The following is a 20,988-nucleotide window of genomic DNA, read 5'->3' on the forward strand; positions in this document are numbered from 1 at the left end:
ATTGAAGCAATTTGTTGATCTACTTTCTACGGAATATTTTAAGTTTAATTCACGTTCTACTCTTTACGAATAGTCTTTTTTATATCAACTATACCATTCCAACGGTTGCAGTTTATACAAATTACTGACAAAGAATAAAATATGGAAAGTAATATAAAATGCGATTAAAGTCATTCCATATTCTTCCCATATAAAATTTTTAATGTATATTAAATTACGCATCAATTCACCGAAATTCGAAACCTTTTAAATAAAATTTTCCAACTTATTATAGGTTGAATTAATATCAATTTGCACTTATTTGAAATTATGCATCAATTCACCGAAATTCGAAACCTTTTAAATAAAATTTTCCAACTTATTATAAGTTGAATTAATATCAATTTGCACTTATTTGCTTTTTTCAGACACAGGGAGGATGTAGAGTCATATCAATTTGCCTTTTTTTAGGAAAAATTTAGATTTCAAGCGCGTTCCCCTTCCCCAAATTTTTTCCACAAAAAAAAAAAAAAATCCCTAAAAAGATGATTTATCTGGAATGAACTTTAAAAAAATTAAAAATAGAAAAATCTGGAAAAAAAATTTAAAGTAATAGTAAAATGTGCTGTGAATAAAACACCTTTTTTGCATTCACTTTAAATTTTAAAATTTGAAGAAAATGTAAACATTAAAAATAATAATATGTTAAATAAAAGTAATATAAAATATCTGATTAGGAATAGAACATTGCGAAGAAAGGCAGTATTAAAAAAAAAAAGTAAATTCAAGTATTCCCTTTTAGAAGAAAAGCACGAAACACTCTGATATGAGACTTATACAGGCGAATATTAGCGAATGAATGCTTATAAAACATATGTATTTTTCAGTTATAATTTTCAGAGTTCTGGATTGATTTCTTAAAATTTCCAATAAAAAAACCCCTCATGTTTATCGACTTTTTTTTTAGTGCATCCGTGGACATTTTTATGGAATGCCCAATGTTTAAAGAAATTACAACTGTAACTTTTTGACATTAACTGTAAACCATCGCTAACGCATGTGCGGTTTTTTTGTAAACAAAACAAGACGATTGCACACCGCGCATAAAAATTTTTAATGTAGTTTTTGTATGAAATTATAGCTATTATTTTAGAACCATGCTTACTTCTAAGGTATTTGTGAAAAAAACCAAAAAGGGATCCATCGTAAAAACTGTGAGAGAACACTATTTACGAGATGATATTCTGTGTGGCTCAGCTGTATGTTCTGAATGCCCAGAAACAAGCACATGTTTAGAAGCATTCCCCATTAGTTGTAGTAATTTGTGTAAAAAACCTCATTATATAATTCCTGATACTAACGTTGTCATTCATCAAGTAAGTATTTCACATTTTAATCAAAATTTACTAATCATTTATTATTAAATTGCATATCTGTCAGAATAAATATTCTACATCTTTATTCATCTGTTATCATCAAAACTGTTTTTGTATTTGGTGAAATTCATTGACGTGATATTTGCCGTATGTATTTTCCCTTTGTCTATTGAATTTGCAATTAAATTCAACATGATGAAATATATAAAAAAATACTAATATTTCAAGAATTTTTTTAACCCTTTTTAAATACACATCTCATTTCAAACAAGAATACTGAAAGTCATTTTGATATTTTAGCATGATGTTACTTATAATTCTTTTTCTGTAATAACTATTTCAGTTTCTATAAAAATTTGCATATCCTTGTTCTTAGTCATGTTATGTGATGTTAATGAGCTCAAACCATGGAAAAGAAAGTGCTCACAGCTATGTCAGATTATTTGATGTCCTATTGTATTTCCCTTCTTAAACTGAAAAAAAAAAAGGAAGAATATATGTTATGAATGTCACCCCCCCCCTTTACTTTTGTAGTATTTCTTTTATTATTTTCTTTCCCAAAGATTTCTATTTTCTTTTAGTTTTGTCTCGGTATCATATTTTTGTCTACATCTGTATGCTACTGTTATCCAGATTAGTAAAATTTCACTAAATTTTAATCAGGTATTTTCTACAGTTTCATATTTTGTACATCTTTGAATATTTCTTACGTCTTCAAACACTTTCATACCATGACATTAAAGTATCTCAGTTTTAAAAGTTTAATAACTTTTTTTCAATCTTTAATAATTCTATAGCAATATGAGCAAGTTGTTGTATGAATTATATTTGAGAAGAAGAAATTGTGGTAAATCTTTTACCTACTGCATTGCTCATTATTAAATTACACTCATTCCAAGTTACCTTTCATTATTGGGATATCTCTAATCAATTAGTTGGGACCAACAATTGATTAAGAAATCCAACAATTCTTTTAGAATGCTGTATTTACAGATTGCTTATTCTTTAAACAGAAAATTTATCTTCCCAAATCCTGATTATTCTAGTTGTCTTAAGCTCTTTCTACATTTTGACAACAGTTGAGAATTCATATTGTTCCAGCATAAAAATTGTTATGGGATTAATATCAGCTTAAATCTTGTGTTTTGAATTTCTGAAAAATAGCAAATAGAAATTATTTACTGAACAACCTATCATGAAAGATAAACAATTGTTTCGCAGAGAATTTCAACATGTCGTATATGAAATCATACAATATCTTTAAATTATATATATAATGCAAAAAATCAAAGTATTTGACAGAGAAAATGTTTCTGTGTATTAGTTGCTGTTTAAATATGCATGGTATAATGTATAAAATTTTGCATATATTTAATATCAAGAAACAAATAACTAACAATATAAACATTTCTCTACAGCTATAGATATTCCTATAGATAATTTAAATTGACCTGCAGTGTATTTTTTGGAGTAGTTGTTTTTGATTTGTTGATTGAATACCAATATTTCATGATTATTTTCTGGCATTAGGTTTATTTTTATAAGAATTAGTTGTATTGGGCTTCCTAATAAACAATAATCTTGTATGTATTGCCTAGCTTACTATATTATTTTGGGATTTAATTATTAATCGATGAAGTGTGGTAACCTATATCACCTAGACCAGATGATACAACTTTAAATTATTGTTGCTAACTAGCAAAGATTAACATGGAAAAATGTCTTATATCAGATAACAGATTAGCTTTCACAGGCAGGCAATACAATTATAAACTGAATTCAGGTTTTCTAATATTTAATTTTTTTTTTATGTCACAAAAGAAGACGAAAACTTTGATAGGACTTCATTCTAGGAACTAATGTTAATTTTCCTTTCTTTAGTTCTAGATTTTCAGCAAATGGCTGTTAATTAAAAAAACCCAAATTAGAACTTTTTCTTGTACATTTATTTCATTAACAATCTCTTGCAATTACTTTTAATTTTTTTATAGTTTTCTTTAGTTACAGTAAAAATTATGCCATCAATTTACCTGGGAACTTTCAATGAAAAAGAATCTTGACACTATGCCTATCATTGAGTTTTTAAAACTTTTCTACTAGTTTAGATGCCATCAGCATGTAATTATTCATATCAGTTTTATCAACAACAACAACAAAAAAGTTTTTTTTACAAAAAAGTCCATTTTAATAATATTATGTAATATTTAACTACCTGAGTTGTTGCGTAGTTGAAAACTAGAAGCTATAGTGTTTTCTGGTACTTGTGTATTAGTCACATGTCATAAGTCAGTATTGTAGCTGGGTGTGTGTATTTAATCCAAGGAAAGGCGCTTTCTTGCCTTTTTCTTATTTATTTTTGCACACACACACATATAACAACACACATGGATGATGATCACACATATATAAGGAAACACATAATATATATATAAAAGTAGAGATTGCCGCTAATAAAGAGAGAAAGAATAATTCTTTTTGCCGCTAACAAAAGAGCGAGTGATGCCTGCTTGCACCTGTTTCACACCAACTCTCAAGTTGAAGTGTTTACAATAAAAAAGCATAAGTGCACTTCCCTCACATTCCAAACATACAAATGGTTTGGAGCATGTTGCACCATCTATGTTCAGTACTAATTTTTACAGTATGAATAAGTATACAAAGAATAAAAAATACAAATAAAATAATTAACTAAAAACAAAAATTACAAATAATAAAATCGCATAAACAAATATTGACTCCATACCACTGACAAACATATTCAATTTATTTATAAAAGAACCTATTAGCAAGCAATTTTGATATTTAATGCCTAATATGGCTTTAATTATATTTATTAATATGTATATGTATAGCACAATATGTATTTATTCCTTGATTGGATTTTATTTTTTCATTCTCCCAACAAATTAAGTGTAATATTTTATATTTTTTAAATTTCATTGAAAACATTAGTAACAAATAATAACTAATAATAATTTTTTGAATTATAAGCTAATCTGCTAGATTTAAAATTTAATCTCTTTGTTAAAAAGAACTGTATTAAAAGCTTAATGGTATATCATTTTAAAAATAGATAAATGAAGAATATTTTTGCAGAGATTGGTCCCTTATTTTATTATTTTCTTTCACAGTGGCTTTATATAATAAAGTAAGTGTTAGCATATGTAGTAGTTAAACATTAAGATACTCATTATAGTAATAAATAGGATTTTTTCAAATCAAAACAAATTAATCTTGTGATTTATTAATCTATGATTCCAAAATCATCTTTTTGTTTATTTTAATCTTAGTACAATTTTTACTTACTTTACAATTTTTTTTTCTTTTAATCAAACATATGTAAATTAACATCTTAAGATATAAAAAGTAAATCTCTTCATGACTTATATACCTTTTCATTTTTCACCCTGTTTAAATTATTGGAAATTAAATACTTATTCTTTTTTTTTTTTTTTCTTAATATGAAAAGCAGTATTTGCATATATTTTTAAAAAATTATCTGTTATTTTCTGTTCCCACCTCCTAAATTTTGTTTATATGAAAAGTATGATATTTACAATTTTCATTGATAAAAGAGAATCAAATGAAAGATTCTTATTTTTATTAGTCAGAAGATTTCATATCAGATGCAAGTTTTAATTTAATATTTTAAACATATCTTGGCTTGAAGTTTGTCAGCATTGTACAGCTGATATAGGTTTGATCTTGATCTTCAACATAAACAGTGTGGTATATAATCCTTTATATCCTTTATTATAAATTTTTTATTAAAAAAATAATCTTAACTGTAAAAATGTATTTTGATATTTTTAATTTCTTCATCCTGCTTAATTAATAAACATAATTATATATATATTGGTAAAATTTTAAGGAAGATAGTTTGAATTTTAATAAAAGTTGTCATTCCTTCATAGCAATTAACATACCATTTTTTATATTTTTTTACTGTTGAATGTCGTTTATTTTATAGTTAATTTCTAATGTTTTCCTTAAATTATTCTTTTTCAACTTTATAGTTTGATGTTCTTGGTGAATCTGCTTTTAAAAATGTAATTATACTGCAAACAGTTCTAGAGGAATTGAGGCATCGTCATTCACCAGCATATAATCGAGTTAGAGAGGTATTATCAAATGCAGATCGTCATTTTTATGCTTTTACTAATGAACATCATAGGTAAGACTTGCTAATATCGTATTTCTCATCAGTTCTTTTAGGCTTTACATAGTTTTTATTATGATTCTAACCTTCTTTCAAGTATTTTTATTTTGTTTAATAAACAAACATTTATTTTTATTTGGTGAAAGAATCTTGTTATTTTTATATAATGCCATTGCTCAAACAGGCATATTATTCATCTTATTTAGAAATGTAAAGATTTTTGTTTTAAAATCCCTATTCAAAAATTAAATATATCATTTCTTTGAGGATTTCAAATATTTTTAATGGTTATTTGCTTTCATAATTCAAAAAAAAAAAAAAATTGAGATCAGATTGAATTTGCATAAACAAGAATTAGATTAAATTATAAGTGAAAACTGGTCTTATTCTAAGTTTGTAGATAGTTACATGCAGCTTAATTACTAGAGAATGATGTAATTTGAGTGCTATAGATAGCAGTAAGTACTTTTTAACATTAAGTAACTTTTATTTTAATTAAAGAATTTTTTATGGCACAGAAATCCTGTTAAAAAATATCAATTATTTTTATACGTGTTAGAACTGTATTCAAGATTTTTTGCAAGGCTTAATGATTTTTATCATATTGTTAATTTAAGCTGTCTCTGATTATAGAAGGAACTTTTGAATGAATGATGCCTATTCTAATGCTTCTTCTTTTCATATTAATGTTTCGTTTTTGTTTTCTTCTTTTAGACATACTTATACTGAGAGAAAGCCTGGTGAATCATCTAATGATAGAAATGATCGAGCAATTCGCAATGCTGTTAAATGGTATCGAGAACATTTAAAATTATCTAATGGCTCTGATATTGATGTAGTATTGCTAACTAATGACAAAGAAAACTCTAAAAAAGCTGAAGAAGAAGGCTTGACTGTATACACATGTAAGTATTGTTTTGTTATGCATAAATAGTTGATTCAAATTGCTGATTCATTATAGTTATTAATTTACTATTGCATATTATTAAAATATTCCATATTAAATTTTATTATTGTATATACATATATTACTCATTAATTGATTTATTCTCATTAGAGTGTGTAAGAGAGAATCTTAAAAAAATATAATTTTGCTCTCAAATCGTAATTATTTTGAAGGATTTCTTGAAATTTTTCAAACTTAGGGGTAAAATCATGTTCATTTCAAATTTGATATTAGATTTAACACATAATGATTGGTAAAGACTTTGCATATTTGATATCAGGATTGTACCAGATTTTTAAGTCAATTATTACATATAAGTTTTAGTTATTTAATTTTAGTTACCTTATTTTAAATGCTCCTTTTGAAAAAATAATACATTTTCAGAATTTTTTTTAGTCATTTTACTGTTTTATGTGATAATTCATACTATATTGTATATATTGAATGTGATTTAAAATAGTAACAAAAGCAAGTTTACTATAAATGAAAAAATAAAGCTGTGAATTTATTGTTTAAAAAAGAAGTGTAGCTCAGCCATAGTATATATTACCAGTTAAAATGTAAAGATGAAAGGACTTATCTTATATTTTAAGGAGTTCCTAAAAGTATTAAACTTTGATTCTCTGATTTGAATATTTGCTATTTTCATCATATGATTGAATTTAAAGCCTTTAAGGTATATATGCAACTTTTCATGAGACAATTTCAAATAAAAATGCTTCTGCATCAAATCAAACAAAATGTAACCAAAATAATTTTAATCCATAAGGTAACTGGGGCATGTACTCTTCATCATTTAATTTTCATAGAAAAAAATTATTTACATAAACTTTGAAATAGAAAATGCTCATGCTTTGATTTTACTTTTACACTCTGATTTGAATTCATCGTTGATTTATAAAGATTGCATTTTTATAAGAATGTATTCTGCACTAATGTATTTTTTTAGTTGCAGAATATGTGCAGGGTATGACTCAGTTTCCATCTCTTATTGACAAATTAGCAAATGTTAATATGCATGCTAAAAATGATGGGGTAAGTAAATATTGATGAATATTAAATGTATTAAATTGTTTTAAACATTATTTTATAATATTTCAATAAATTAATACTTAAATGTATTAAGTTAAAGCACAATTGAAAATCAAAGGGATCAATGCACCTCATATGCTTCAAATATGTTTTTAACTTTAAAGAAATATGACAGCTTAGAAATGACATGAAAATTATTAATCTTTAAATAATACTATCATGTCCTATTCAACTGAAATACTGATTTCAAAATTCTATTGATCATACAATTTTTGTTTAATCCATTGAAAGGAAATTTATTTATCTATTTGCTTATTATTTATATATTCATTTTAATAATAATAATAAAAAAAATGCAATGTTGCATGCAGAAGCATTTTTTTATACTCCTTCCTCCCTCTTTTTTCTTAGAATGTTATCTTAATCATTTTTTCCTACTGCTACTTTTAACATGAGGCTTTTTAAAATTCTATATATTCTTTCTGCTAAATAATCTTAATGGTATTAAAAAACAGACAATTTTTCCTTTATTATAGATGATATTCTAACATGCATTTGTTGAACCTTCAAAGATATAAATGATTTTTCAGTTACATATTTCTAAAGAATAATATGCTCTATATTTTTAGAAGAATATCAATGATTTCTAGAAACTTTTTATATCTCTGTGACATCAAATGTTTTATAAATGGAATTTCTATGACTTAATTTCCATTTAGAAAAATTTACTCAATGTGTCTGAAGTCACTCATTATTTATTGTGGATTAACTCTGGTTAATGTTCCTTTGTTTTGTTGTTTAGGGAATTAATTTTAATAAATTAGAATGTTTATGCTTTGTTCCTAAAATTTTAAATTTTACTTTAAATTCTTTGTTAAAATACAATTATCAAATAATCTAATTAAAAATATGAATTGCATTATTTTTTACTTGAATAAATTTATTTAAATTTGTTTCAATATTTTCTATATCATTGGAAAAATTATTTTCTGAAGAATGTGTAGTTATTGTACTTATTGTTGTCACGAAAAAAATGTCAAAATGTTTTTAATTAATTAATAATATATTTTTGAAAAAACATTTCCCAGCTATTCATTTTGAGTGTACAAAATATGGTTGTGCTAAATTTGGCAGCATAAACTATATTTTTTTCTTATGTTTTTATTCATTTGCCCAGTATAATATATAGATGCCAACAGACTGAAATCAATACAACTTCCATCGTTATTAGAAATTATGAATTTAAATCATAAACATCAATAAAAAATATACCATCAAAAATTTGATAAAATTTTTACTTATAATAAGTATGAATGAGTATGTGTGATCCCCTCTACGGGTCAGAACATTTCACTTAAAGATACCAAATTTGGCCTAGATATACTTTGGAAGATGGAAATGTGTATGCCTTTGTTATTTTTTAAAATTTTAATTGATTAAAAAATAAGTTTTTGATGTTTTATCTCGATAACCTCTGAAAATTTTCCCACACAAAAATGATTTTTGCACTGTTTTAAAGTTCAAACAATTATCTTTCTAACGATGTCACTTTAGTTATGTTAAAATTCTTTAATCTAGGTTTAATTAACTTTTAAACATATTTTAAAGTATATTCAACAAAAATGTTTTCATTGTTATGAATGAAACCAAAATTGTTTTAATTGTTTCATCTGATATCTAACTGCATGATTTACTTCCTCTGTTGAAAACTAAAGAAGGATTCTGTTTAATATTTAAACAGTTTAGAGAATGAATAAAAAAGTGGTTATAATGCTTTTAAATTTAAAAGAACCGGGCATAATAGCACTTTGATGTTGCAGAATTGGTCTCAATTAAAAATGTTTATATGCACAATGAACAGAATATGGGCATAAAGTTTTACCTACATGATTTTAACTGAAATTAAATCTAACTAATATCTATTGCCAAGCTAATGGTCAGTAAAGATGACTAGTATTAAATAAACGTGCAATGAATTCTTCATTTAATGGACAATATTTTTCAGAAATTTTGTAATTTCAAATCAGTATAAATGTAATGAAGTCAATAATTCTTGAGGTTTTTTTTTCTCCCTTTTTGCATGCAGATGTAGGGAATTTAGTACCAATATTATATATCATTAAAATATTTTACATTATACAGTGCAATTTCAAATGTATTATTTTAATCTGTACCTCCAATAAGGGTTAAACACTGTCATAATATGATTCACAATTTAATTGACTTTAGATTTTGCATACACCGAATCTTGCCATCTAGTTCATCAAATTGATGGATTACTGTAATTTATGAAACAATGCATAGAATTAAAATTAAGTAGAAGCATTTCTTTATTTGAAAATATTTTATTTTCTTCATTTATTTTGATTTGTAACCATAATGTGTTCTGTTTATTTATTCATCCCTTCATTTGTGCTCTATTTTTATGCTTTTGCTGATTTTTCTTAATTATTCAAGCTGGTCTTAATCTTTTCTTGAACTATCTTAGCCATGATGATAAAAATTCTGACTTTATTGAGTGTTATAATTAATATTTATTTTTTTAGCATGAATTTGTCAATAGTAAGAGTAAATTTCTGTATCCTGAACACTGGAAGCTTTCAAAAATCCAAGATTGTCTGAAGGCTGGTACTCTAATTCAAGGGAAATTTCAGACTAGTCGAGAAAATTATCTGGAAGGTTTTGTGTTCATGGGAGGAGATGATGAATCTGATTCAAAATCGGTAGGTTTTTTTTTGAATATTTTGTTTTAAAGGCTCTACTATATCTAAAAGGATTTTATAACTGAAATTCTTGTAGGAAACAATTATATGAAATTGTTAAAATTAAATCTTAATTTTTCAATTGGATTTCATTTTTTTTAAGGAATAAAAAACATTTTTATTTCACTCTTAGGTTTATGTCATAAGAACTTTTCATTTATTGAAAGAAACTCCTGAATTACTGTTAGTTTATTTAATTGTCATTCTTTGTTTAAAAAAAAAACTGATTTTTATCAAATCAATTAGCTAAAGATAGTATCTTTAGTAATTGATGAATCAGTCTTTCATGCACAGCAAAATGCAATCAAAATCGTATACTACAGTGATTGTATTTGTGATATGTACAACATTTCTTGGTGATGCCCTGACATGAAAATTTTTTGTTATTATTTAAACTCAAAAAATAATTTAATAATTCCTGTTCTAGTTATACAGGATAATAGTCTCCCATCATAAGTATAAAGATTAAAAAAATAAATATTTCCCTCTTTCATTTGAAAATAATTAAATGGTATGTATTTTGCAGTAAAGGAATAAAATTTCTGAAATGCTTGTATATTCACATTCAATAATTTCTAAATGAAATAAAACAATTTCTTGAAATTAATGCTCCAGGCTCTTGTTCTATAAATGATTAATTTAAATTGTTATAATATTGCATAAAAACATTAAATGATTTCCCCTTCTTTCATTTAATACCTATTTCATAATATGGAAACATGTTTTGAAAGTACATATTTTACCGTGCATTTTCCAACTATATGTTTATCATTAAATCAGTATTAAATAAAAAAGAATTACTTAAAAAAAAATCTTATGACGTTTTTTTCTTAATTCTTTTCAATTGGATTTATGATAAATTGGATTTATTTAAAAGACTAGTTGTTATTACTTGCTTCTCATTTCTGAATTTTATTTTATTTAGAAATCATTTTAAAGTAAAATGATACTCTGCTTAGATTATACTGCAATTTGAATTTCTGAAATATATTTATCAATTATAAAAAATGATTTTATTTATAGTTTTAAATATTTGAACAGAAATAACTTTTGATGCTGAAATATTTGAATTCAGAATTACTAATGCAATTAATTGGAAATTTAATATTTGTGGAACATTAATTAGATTTATAGTAAAAATTTAAATTAAAAAATAATTAAAACTATTTAATGTTGCTAGGTTTGAGGAAATTGGACTATTCCATGTATGTAAGATCCAATAAAAAAGTATTTATTTATTTTAGGTTTTTATACAAGGTCTTAAACATTTAAATAGGGCTGTCCATGGTGATACAGTTGCTGTTCAGATATTACCAGAAGAGCAATGGACATGCCCATCTTCACTAGTTTTAGAAGACAAAACCAAAAATCCTGATGCTGAAAAAGATGAAAATGAGGTAATTTAATGAGTTGTAACCTCAATACTTTACTTCATTGTATTATTTAAGTAGTTGAGAAATAATACAGCTTTTACATATTGATAACTTTCTATTTAATTTTCTACAACTTTTACTTAAAATTTGCTGAAAATTCATTTTTTAGCAGAAATTTTCCTCTTTTAAACAACATTAATAATCAAGATTTATTTAAATTTTCTTAAATCTATTTCTTATAAATGTTAAAGAGAAGTCAGCTGTTATTCATGTTGTTTGACTAAGAAGTTATTTCTAATTATATAATTTCCAAAATATTCAGGGTTGTCTTATTTAATGGGCTAAATTTATTGGTGAAATATACTGTATTTATTTTATTTTAAATTTGGATAAAAGAATTTAATTATAATAATTTTGTTTATGTTGAAAGATTAATTATGTTAAGAGTTATAATTATTTTGATTATGTTAAGAGTGGTAAGTAAATTGTAAACAATTTCAAAATATTATGTAAACATACATGTTACTTAAAAATATTTTTTATGGGGTTAATTTGTGACTTTTATATGTTTATGACACAATTGCTAAGTTTAATCATGCCTATGATCTTGAGGTGGCGGAAGCTAGCTTACAAAATTCTATTTTAAAATCAAAATCTGCCAAAAAAAATTAATTTAAATAACATGCTATTTTTTATGTATGTGTGTTTGTTCTATAATAATTTTTATTAGGTAAGTAACTTTGTTGGATCATAGGTTTCCAAATGTTTAATTACAGTTTTGATGAAGAATTAAATGACTCTTATCAAAGATGCTCGATTTCATTTAGACAGCCCTGAGAATATATGCATCACACTCACAATTAATTAACTAACTTTTTTTCCATTTTATGTATCCTGAAAAAAAATCAACCATCAAATAATCACTGCATAAAAATTTAATGTTTATTGTATATTTTAGTTAACAGTTTCTGTAAGAGATCTTAAAAAGCACTAAATAAACAAATTGTTGAAATATTTTTCGTATATGTGTGTGCATACAAGATGTTTTATAAGGATATAAAGTGTTAACTTTGAAAATAATAACTCTACTTTCCCTTTCTGTATATATCTCCTTATACTTTAAGAACTTGTTTTTTTTAAAAAAAGAATTATCACATAAATGGGTATTTTTATGACTTTCAGGAAAAAGTTCTAAAGAAAAAATCTTCTCTGAAAGTTACATCTGGAGCTGTGGTTGGTATCATTAAAAGAAACTGGAGGCCTTACTGTGGTATGCTTCAACCCCCATCTATCAAAGGTGTAAGTATAATAAATAGAAATGATAAAATTTCTGAATTAAAATAAAATATAAATACTAAAATATTTTAATTAATATTATTCCAATTTATACTTTAAAAAAACTAATCTATTCTTAGAATCTATATTTTGCAATATTATACATTTATCAGCATTTCAAGATCTATATGTAATAGTAAATAAATTATCTAAAATTTATGATGCCTACTAATTTATTTCATGCTTTCTGGGTTATTAGTAAAAAAAATTTTGAAGAAAACTATTTTAATATATGTATTTGAAAGAATATATTGTTTATTATTATTATTTTTTTTAAAGTTTGATGCTATTTGTTTGATTTTCAAAATAAAAAAGAGTCAGTTGGAATGATAATAACTTAAATGTTTCTTTTTTATTGAAAAAATATGTCCGAATAAAGTTTTAATATTTACTTTGTATTCACTTTGAATGTAGTTTATGTCTTGAATGAAGTTTCTATTTTAATTGTATATATATTACTTTTTTCACTTTATCTACCATGAAGTTATATAGTATAATTACGATGATTTAAAAATTTTTAGCAAGCAACGCAAACTTCCCAGTACTTGTTTGTTCCAGCTGAAAGAAGAATACCAAAGATTCGAATTCAATCCCGACAAGGAGAGAAATTGTTATCCCAAAGAATAATAGTTTCTATTGATAGTTGGCCTCGTGATTCCAGATATCCCCAAGTAAGCAAAAAATAAATTTATTTTTTATCTGATTTAAATATTTTAAAAAATTATTTCATATATCATATTTCCGTTTACATGATTTCATGAAACTGATTATTTGTTCATTTTTATTTCCTCAGTTGGTAATTTATAAAATTAAGAAATGACAAGGAAATAAAGCTATAAGACCCTTAGTTAATACTTGTTAATTATTATGGCATCCATGATAACTCACTAAAACAGCAATCCATCATTATCCATTTTGGCATTTTAGGTATAATTTAGCTTGCATAATCTGAAAAAAAGCAAGTAAACCTGAGAATACAAATATCTTGATGAAATCTTTACATCATACATAATGGAGTTTGATAATCTTTCATAATTTGAAAATTACCTACTAACATCTTACTAAAATCCTGTCATCTTATCTAATGAAGTTTTGCTATCTTGGTTATTATTTGAAAATTTCCAAATAAAATCATTACCTTGGCAATACTATCTTAAGTTGAAAATTTCCGAGTAAAAGCTGGGACTGTGAAAATAAACTAGTATCCTACAAATCAATTTTAAGGAACTCTAGGAGTAAACATAACTGAATTGATTGGCATTATATTGATCACATTTTTACTTTTCATTTTGGTGTAAAAAATAAATAAATTTTAAAAGTTTACTCAACTTTTTTTTATTTCCGAATGGCATTATTGTTATTATGTATAATTTGAATTTATAATAATAATAAATTCAAATTATACATAATAATAATAATGCTTATTATCATACATACTTATAATAATAATAAACTGTTTACCTGAAAGTAATTTTGATTGTTAAATTATTTCATTTTTTAAAGCAATTTTAAGCTTTTATATGACATTTTAGGGCCATTTTGTACAAAGCCTTGGTGATGTTGGAGAAAAAGATACAGAAAATCAAGTTTTGCTTTTAGAACATGACATACCTCACCAACCATTTTCAAAAGCTGTTCTTGATTGCCTTCCTGAATTACCTTGGATTATTACTGAAAAAGTGAGAAAAACTTTTTTTGTTTTGTTTAAACAGTTTTTTTTTTAATTTAAAAGGAATCTTTCATATTTGAAACAATTAATATTATATAATTTAATTTAATTCAATATTTTTTTATTTCTGAAAAGTTTAAAGTAATTATAATGGAGTTTTCTTTATTTCATTTTTAGGATCTTGCTGTTCGAAGAGATTTAAGACACATTGCTATTTGCAGTGTGGATCCTCCTGGTTGTACAGATATTGATGATGCATTACACTGTAGACAACTTGAAAATGGTAATTATGAGGTTAGTATTAATTATTAAAATCAAACTTCTCTTTTGTTTTGTTATGATTTCATTGCATTCATTTCTTTCTTCACTTGTTTACAGGATTCTATTTAGACATCTTTACATGGGATCAGAATATGAAAATTCTCTTTATAATGTTGACACCTTTTTTAATTTTTTCCTTTTGAGTTTAATCGGATTTTACATTAGGAGTAGAGGATTAGGAGTTAGGATTTTACATAAGAAATAGGAGTAGAATATAGTCTTTTTTAAATTGAAACTGAGTAGTAGAATTTAATACCAATTGTTTTTTCTAATAATTAATTTGGTCCAAAATTAATTAAAAAAATTAATTTAATTAATAAAAAAATTGGTTTAAAATAAATAAAGACTAAATTTGGAAAACACATGAAGCATTTATTTTATTAAATATTTTATAAAATATTGTTCACTGTGTGTTTAAAATTTTTTTATTTTCCCTATTGATTTTACTACACATAGTTTTCAATTTAAGATATTAAGCATAGCTTACTTTTTGCTGGATCATGATGGCCTTGTTTTAAGGTCTAGGCTTTGAGGCCAGAGGACTCTTGCTTTGAAATCTAATTTCACTAATGATCCATTGTGTAAGAGGACTTGGTACACTCTAATTCTGATATTGTAGGCGAAACATGCACCCTCTGATGTGATGTGGAAATTTCGAAAGGAAAATGCCAGTTCAGATGTCAGCCTTGTCATCTTACTGGGATTCAGAATTATAAAGTCCATCCCAAAGTAGCCCTAGCATTGTTTGAAATTTAAATGTTAATAAAACTAAACTAAACCAAACGTGCTCTTTGCCTTTGATTTTTAATCTTGTAATAATATAGAAATTTGAAATATGTAAATTAAAATTCTTTCTCTGTCTGCTGAAATGATTTATGAAAGTGACAGCTGGATTTGAAAAATAAATATAATATAAGCCTACTTTCAAATTTGTCAGATAATTCTAAACTGCTTTTCATTCTTTGATTTTCATTAATTAAAAATAGTTTATTTACATGTATTATTTTACTTAGGTTGGAGTACACATAGCAGATGTGTCACATTTTATTAGACCAGGAACTGCAATTGATAATGAAGCTGCTATGCGAGGCACTACAGTTTACTTGGTGGATAAAGTAAGTTATATTGAAAAGTGTTTTTAAATCATTTAAATATTATATAATGGTTATATTTAACTTTCATTTTGTTAGAACAAAATAACATATGCAATTAAATATTAGCAATATAGAATACTACACAATTAAAATCATAGTTAAAGTTTTAATAACAATACAATCATCATTTTGAAACTGCCCTTGACTAATACAACTTGTTTTGTTTTAAAATGGAAATTCTGAGCAATGACGTTAGTAAAATACTTAGAATCCATTATAATTACATATTGCGTGTCAGACATTCTGAGCTTATTGTTCATCATAAATGAGTTCTAAAAAAATTCTAATTGCTATATTATTTTTGATATTGTTTTGAATTAAAATTATTTTTGTTCAAATTTAGAAAATTCTTGTTAAATTTAGTTTATTCTTGCAGTATTTTTGACTTTTAACTTTATTATTCATCTCCAAAATTTAATCAGGAGTGTATAAGTTATTATGTTTCTGCACATAAATGATTAATTTTTGCAATTCTACAATTAGTTTGTGATATAAAATACTTTGATTCCTCCTTAATTTATCATTTTCAAACTATCATTATTGCAGAGGATAGATATGGTTCCTGAACTCTTGAGCTCAAATCTCTGTTCACTGAGAGGAAATGAAGAGAGGTAATTGGCTTGAATTCATTATTTATATATAATTTAATTACATTCGTAAACAAAATTTTATGTTCTTTAGAATAGATATATGGTGTCTCCAGATTAAAAGGAAATAAAAATTATATGCAAAGAAATTCAAATAACAATATTATAATTATATTTCATGTGGGACAATACAATATAAATAATAATACTGAAGCACTGATCCTAGTATGTAGGAAGGGAGTGGATGTCTTCAGTGCTGAAATTTTGTGCTGATAAAGGATTCCACTGTGCCAAACTTCGTTATAATCAATCTTTTTGTGGGATTTGTGATGCACAGTGCCTTTGCTTAACAGCAATTCAACAGCAGTTTCATATATAGTCATTCAATGATACTGCCTTACATAAACAAGTGAAGACATTTGATCACTACATGAGCCTAGGACATGGCATATTTGTTTCCCACCTCATAGTACTAACTGGAAATTTTACAGTCATGTAAGACACTGCTCTCCATACATTTCTTTCAACTTGCAATAAATTTGCAAAGTATTCTGCTTTTTCATGTAAAAGTTGGATAACTGCTCTTTGTGCTGATGTGAAGAAATTCGTCATGAAATAAATTGGGGAAACAATACTCCAGATATGGAGGTGTATTGTTAATTGTGCATATGCAACTAGGAATGCCATCATGCTTTCCATCACATTAACTCACTAAGATTTAATACAACACCACTAATGACAAGCTAAGATCTCCTTTTCATTTGGGCATATCTTATAAAATAATTTAGTATGGAATTTTTCTGAAATTTTTAAAAAGAAATCTTATGTACACATTTGTTCTAAAACGTCGAATGCATAACAATCTGTAAACACTTACCAAATTTATTTTGAAAGATATATCAGATTTAAAATCAATAAGGTATATCAGATAGTTTAAAAAAACCTCCTATAAAATTTATTGTACATTATTCAAACAGTGAGTGAATCAAATAATTTTTACATAACCAATTTGTTTCTTGTAAAGAAATACAGCATATTCTTTTTTTAAATTATTATTTATTATTGTAATTATTATTTATTCTGAGCCACTTGATCAGAATTAGGGTGGTAAGTTGAAAGTTTAACTTATTAGTTTCTAATCATTTTGTGGGCAGTAACAACAATGATTGTAGAGCTGTAGCATCCTCTGAACTTTTTTATAAAAGTTAAATGTTCTTTGTTTATTGAATTTACTTACTTTCTCTTCTGAGACTTTGATGCTCTATGCTTATTTTGTCACTAAATACATCATCAAAAAATATATATGTTGATCAAGAAAAAAATATATAAAAATGTGGTAAAAACATAAAAATAAGAGAGGAAATGAACCAATAAATAAGTGCAATACAAGCAAATGATTTGCTGTATAGTCTATGAAAAGCCATTGCACTTATTACTGTTTGATTGATTTTGGAAGAAAAAAAAGTAATCTACTTCTCTCTTTGAATTTAGAAGCACTGGAAGAAAATTGTAATTAGAGCAGACCCAGCTTGAAACACTGTTCATTTTTTTAAATTACCTTTCAACGATTTCGATTTCAATTCTTTTTGTTTTGAGAGATGCACATATGCTTTATTGCATGCTTATTTTCTTTAATTAGAACTTACTCTTCAGAAAAAGTATTTTCTAAAATATTATTCAGATGAAAATTTTGATGGGAGATTAATTATTATTACTAATTACATACAAAACACACATACATACATTGGGCATTTCAGATAATTTATTTCGCATATTTATTGTTCACTTTTGGACGAACATTGTCAAGCTTATTGGGTGAAGATGGAAGTGTAGGTGGGATGGTCTTATACTTTCACATAATTTTCTATTGCCAAAACTACTAGGAATTTAGGAATTTATATTATATACTGGTTATTCAATATGTTTGAAATACAAAAATCTTCTTTTGTGGATTTAAAATTTGTAGGCTTCTTATGGGTAACATATCTTTTTTTTATTGCAATGAATTGATAAATGATACAGTGAATAATTTCTAAACTGACAAGAGGCTGCTGTGTAGCAGGTTGCTGATAAATCACACTTTCCTCATCCTTTGTTCCCAAGTAATGACTATGTTATATATTAATTATTCTGTAATGGGTGCCAAGATACATTAAGCTCCACATCACATTTTATTGCAAATAATGCTCGTAGTGTATTCCAGGTTTTATTTAGTGACTGAGTGTTTGTCTATTCTTGTTGTATTCTTACAACTGAAATTAGTTGAAATTTCAGAATTAGACGATTATTATTAAACAAATTTTTTTTTAATTCATATTAATTATTTATGGCAACAATTGGTGCAGTTTTGACTTTTTTCAAAACTAATTTTTAAATAAAAACTAGTACTTTACTATAATATCTAACTGAATTATTATTTTATGTATCATTTTAAAGAGTATTTCCTTATTTGTGCCATATGTTTTCAATTTTAAAAAAAAAATTATATTGTTAATGGTTGGTAAATAGTACGAGCATATTTCATAATTTTGATACAGGAATTTTTAAAAAAATGCATTTGGGGTATATTAATGTATCTGTGTATCTCTTTCATTGTTATTTTTTCTTTTGTATATTTCTATAATATCTTCTCTCTTTTTATAGTGAATTTTGAAGTTGTGATTATTTCCTAAAATATGTGTTTTTATCTCTCATAATTTTTATAGGTTTGCATTCTCTGTAATTTGGGAGATGACTGAAGAAGCTAAAATCCTTAAATCATCCTTTTTTAAATCTGTTATAAAATCAAAGGTAAGCCTTTTAGAAATGTTTAGTGCTGAAAATTTTTTAATAATATAAGTTTGATAAAAAGAAAATGCAATTTTTAAAATTTTTGAATTTAAATATGTATTGGAGATAATAAAATTTTTGTTGATATACCTTGATAAATGTTCATATTACATTTTTTCCAATTCTTTATTTTTGGGCTTTTTTAGCATGTGTCCACATTTGCTTGCATTATTTTATTAGGGAAAAAAAAAAAAAAAAAAAAAGGATTTTTATATCTGTAAGTTTTTTCTGATGATCCTTTTGACAGTCTGGTGAGAAAATTAATCTCCAAGCAGGGAAGAAGCATATAAGAAGGAAGAAACGAGGAGTATATATATATATATATATATATATATATATATATATATATATATATATATATATATTGTGTTGTTTTTATCTATTGGTATATTTTGATATGTCCAATTTGCTAAATATGTAAAATAAAAACATCAGATCTAAAATGGTGATTTGTTGTCTCCTGTAACAATTCACTCATTTAACAAAAGATATGCAATAGAATAAAAGATTACAATGTTACAAATTAAATCTAGAAATTATATTTTTCGAAGAATATTTGTAAAATCACATTACTAATATTTAAATTATACATTTTAAATTGAATTACATTTTTTATTGCTATGAAATATTCTTTTAGATTCACTATTAGCATATAATGATCTGAATATTATTTAATTTTACTATTCATTTTTTAAATAAAAATAAAAGAAATATTAAAATCAATCATGTATAATCTAAAGATGAGATTTTAAACATTGTTAAATTGTTATGAAATAGTTCAGTTATTGTTTGTTATTACTAAATCTTTTATAATAGTATGATATTTTGATTGATTTGATTTGATTTTTTGTATGTATGTATCAACTTTAGGCTGCTTTAACCTATGCTGAAGCTCAATTACGAATAGATGACAAATCTCTTAATGATGAAATAACAATAAGTTTAAGATTCTTGAACAAATTAGCTAAGCTTCTAAAGAAAAAAAGAATTGATAATGGGTATGTAAAAAGGAAATTTTATTGAATAATTATTGCTTTATTACTTTATTATGTTTTTTATTTAAGAAATCTTGAAAATAGTTTCTTTTTCATTTACCAATGTTGTGCACAAAAATACCAGAGTTATACATTTAAATTACTTTATTTCATTGAATTTTATTTTAGCGCACTTTCACTAGCATCTACAGAAGTTCGATTTGCCATGGATACTGAAACACATGATCCCATAGATGTTGAAAAAAAAGAATTGAAGTATGACATTATTGATACAGTATTATTTACTTTAACTTATATTTGAAACATTAAGATATATAAATTTTTTCTTTGAATATATTCAATACTTTCTTTTAGTATTTAAAGATCTATAAAATGTTTTTATATTGAAATTTCCTTTTGAATTTATACCAAATGATATTTACTTTAAGCACCTAAAAGGGTTTGTTAATATTTCTATGTAATCATCAGACT

General features: G+C 25.0%; 1 protein-coding gene across 1 annotated transcript in view; it reads left to right on the top strand.

Moving 5' to 3' along the window:
- The first annotated feature begins 1,045 nt into the window (after positions 1 to 1,045).
- LOC129963043 (exosome complex exonuclease RRP44-like) overlaps positions 1,046 to 20,988 on the top strand; it is a 29,263-nt gene continuing 9,320 nt past the window's right edge. The window contains exons 1-15 of the mRNA XM_056077055.1: positions 1,046 to 1,355; positions 5,372 to 5,529; positions 6,229 to 6,419; positions 7,410 to 7,495; positions 10,039 to 10,215; positions 11,499 to 11,651; positions 12,810 to 12,926; positions 13,484 to 13,633; positions 14,495 to 14,641; positions 14,809 to 14,925; positions 15,966 to 16,067; positions 16,653 to 16,717; positions 19,399 to 19,483; positions 20,393 to 20,520; positions 20,686 to 20,772. Coding sequence (XP_055933030.1) covers positions 1,137 to 1,355; positions 5,372 to 5,529; positions 6,229 to 6,419; positions 7,410 to 7,495; positions 10,039 to 10,215; positions 11,499 to 11,651; positions 12,810 to 12,926; positions 13,484 to 13,633; positions 14,495 to 14,641; positions 14,809 to 14,925; positions 15,966 to 16,067; positions 16,653 to 16,717; positions 19,399 to 19,483; positions 20,393 to 20,520; positions 20,686 to 20,772 — 1,982 coding nt within the window. The 5' untranslated portion in view covers positions 1,046 to 1,136. The remainder of the gene's footprint in view (positions 1,356 to 5,371; positions 5,530 to 6,228; positions 6,420 to 7,409; positions 7,496 to 10,038; positions 10,216 to 11,498; positions 11,652 to 12,809; positions 12,927 to 13,483; positions 13,634 to 14,494; positions 14,642 to 14,808; positions 14,926 to 15,965; positions 16,068 to 16,652; positions 16,718 to 19,398; positions 19,484 to 20,392; positions 20,521 to 20,685; positions 20,773 to 20,988) is intronic.

Source organism: Argiope bruennichi, chromosome 3 (genome assembly GCF_947563725.1).
Source record: "Argiope bruennichi chromosome 3, qqArgBrue1.1, whole genome shotgun sequence".
In the NCBI taxonomy this organism is placed as follows: domain Eukaryota; kingdom Metazoa; phylum Arthropoda; class Arachnida; order Araneae; family Araneidae; genus Argiope; species Argiope bruennichi.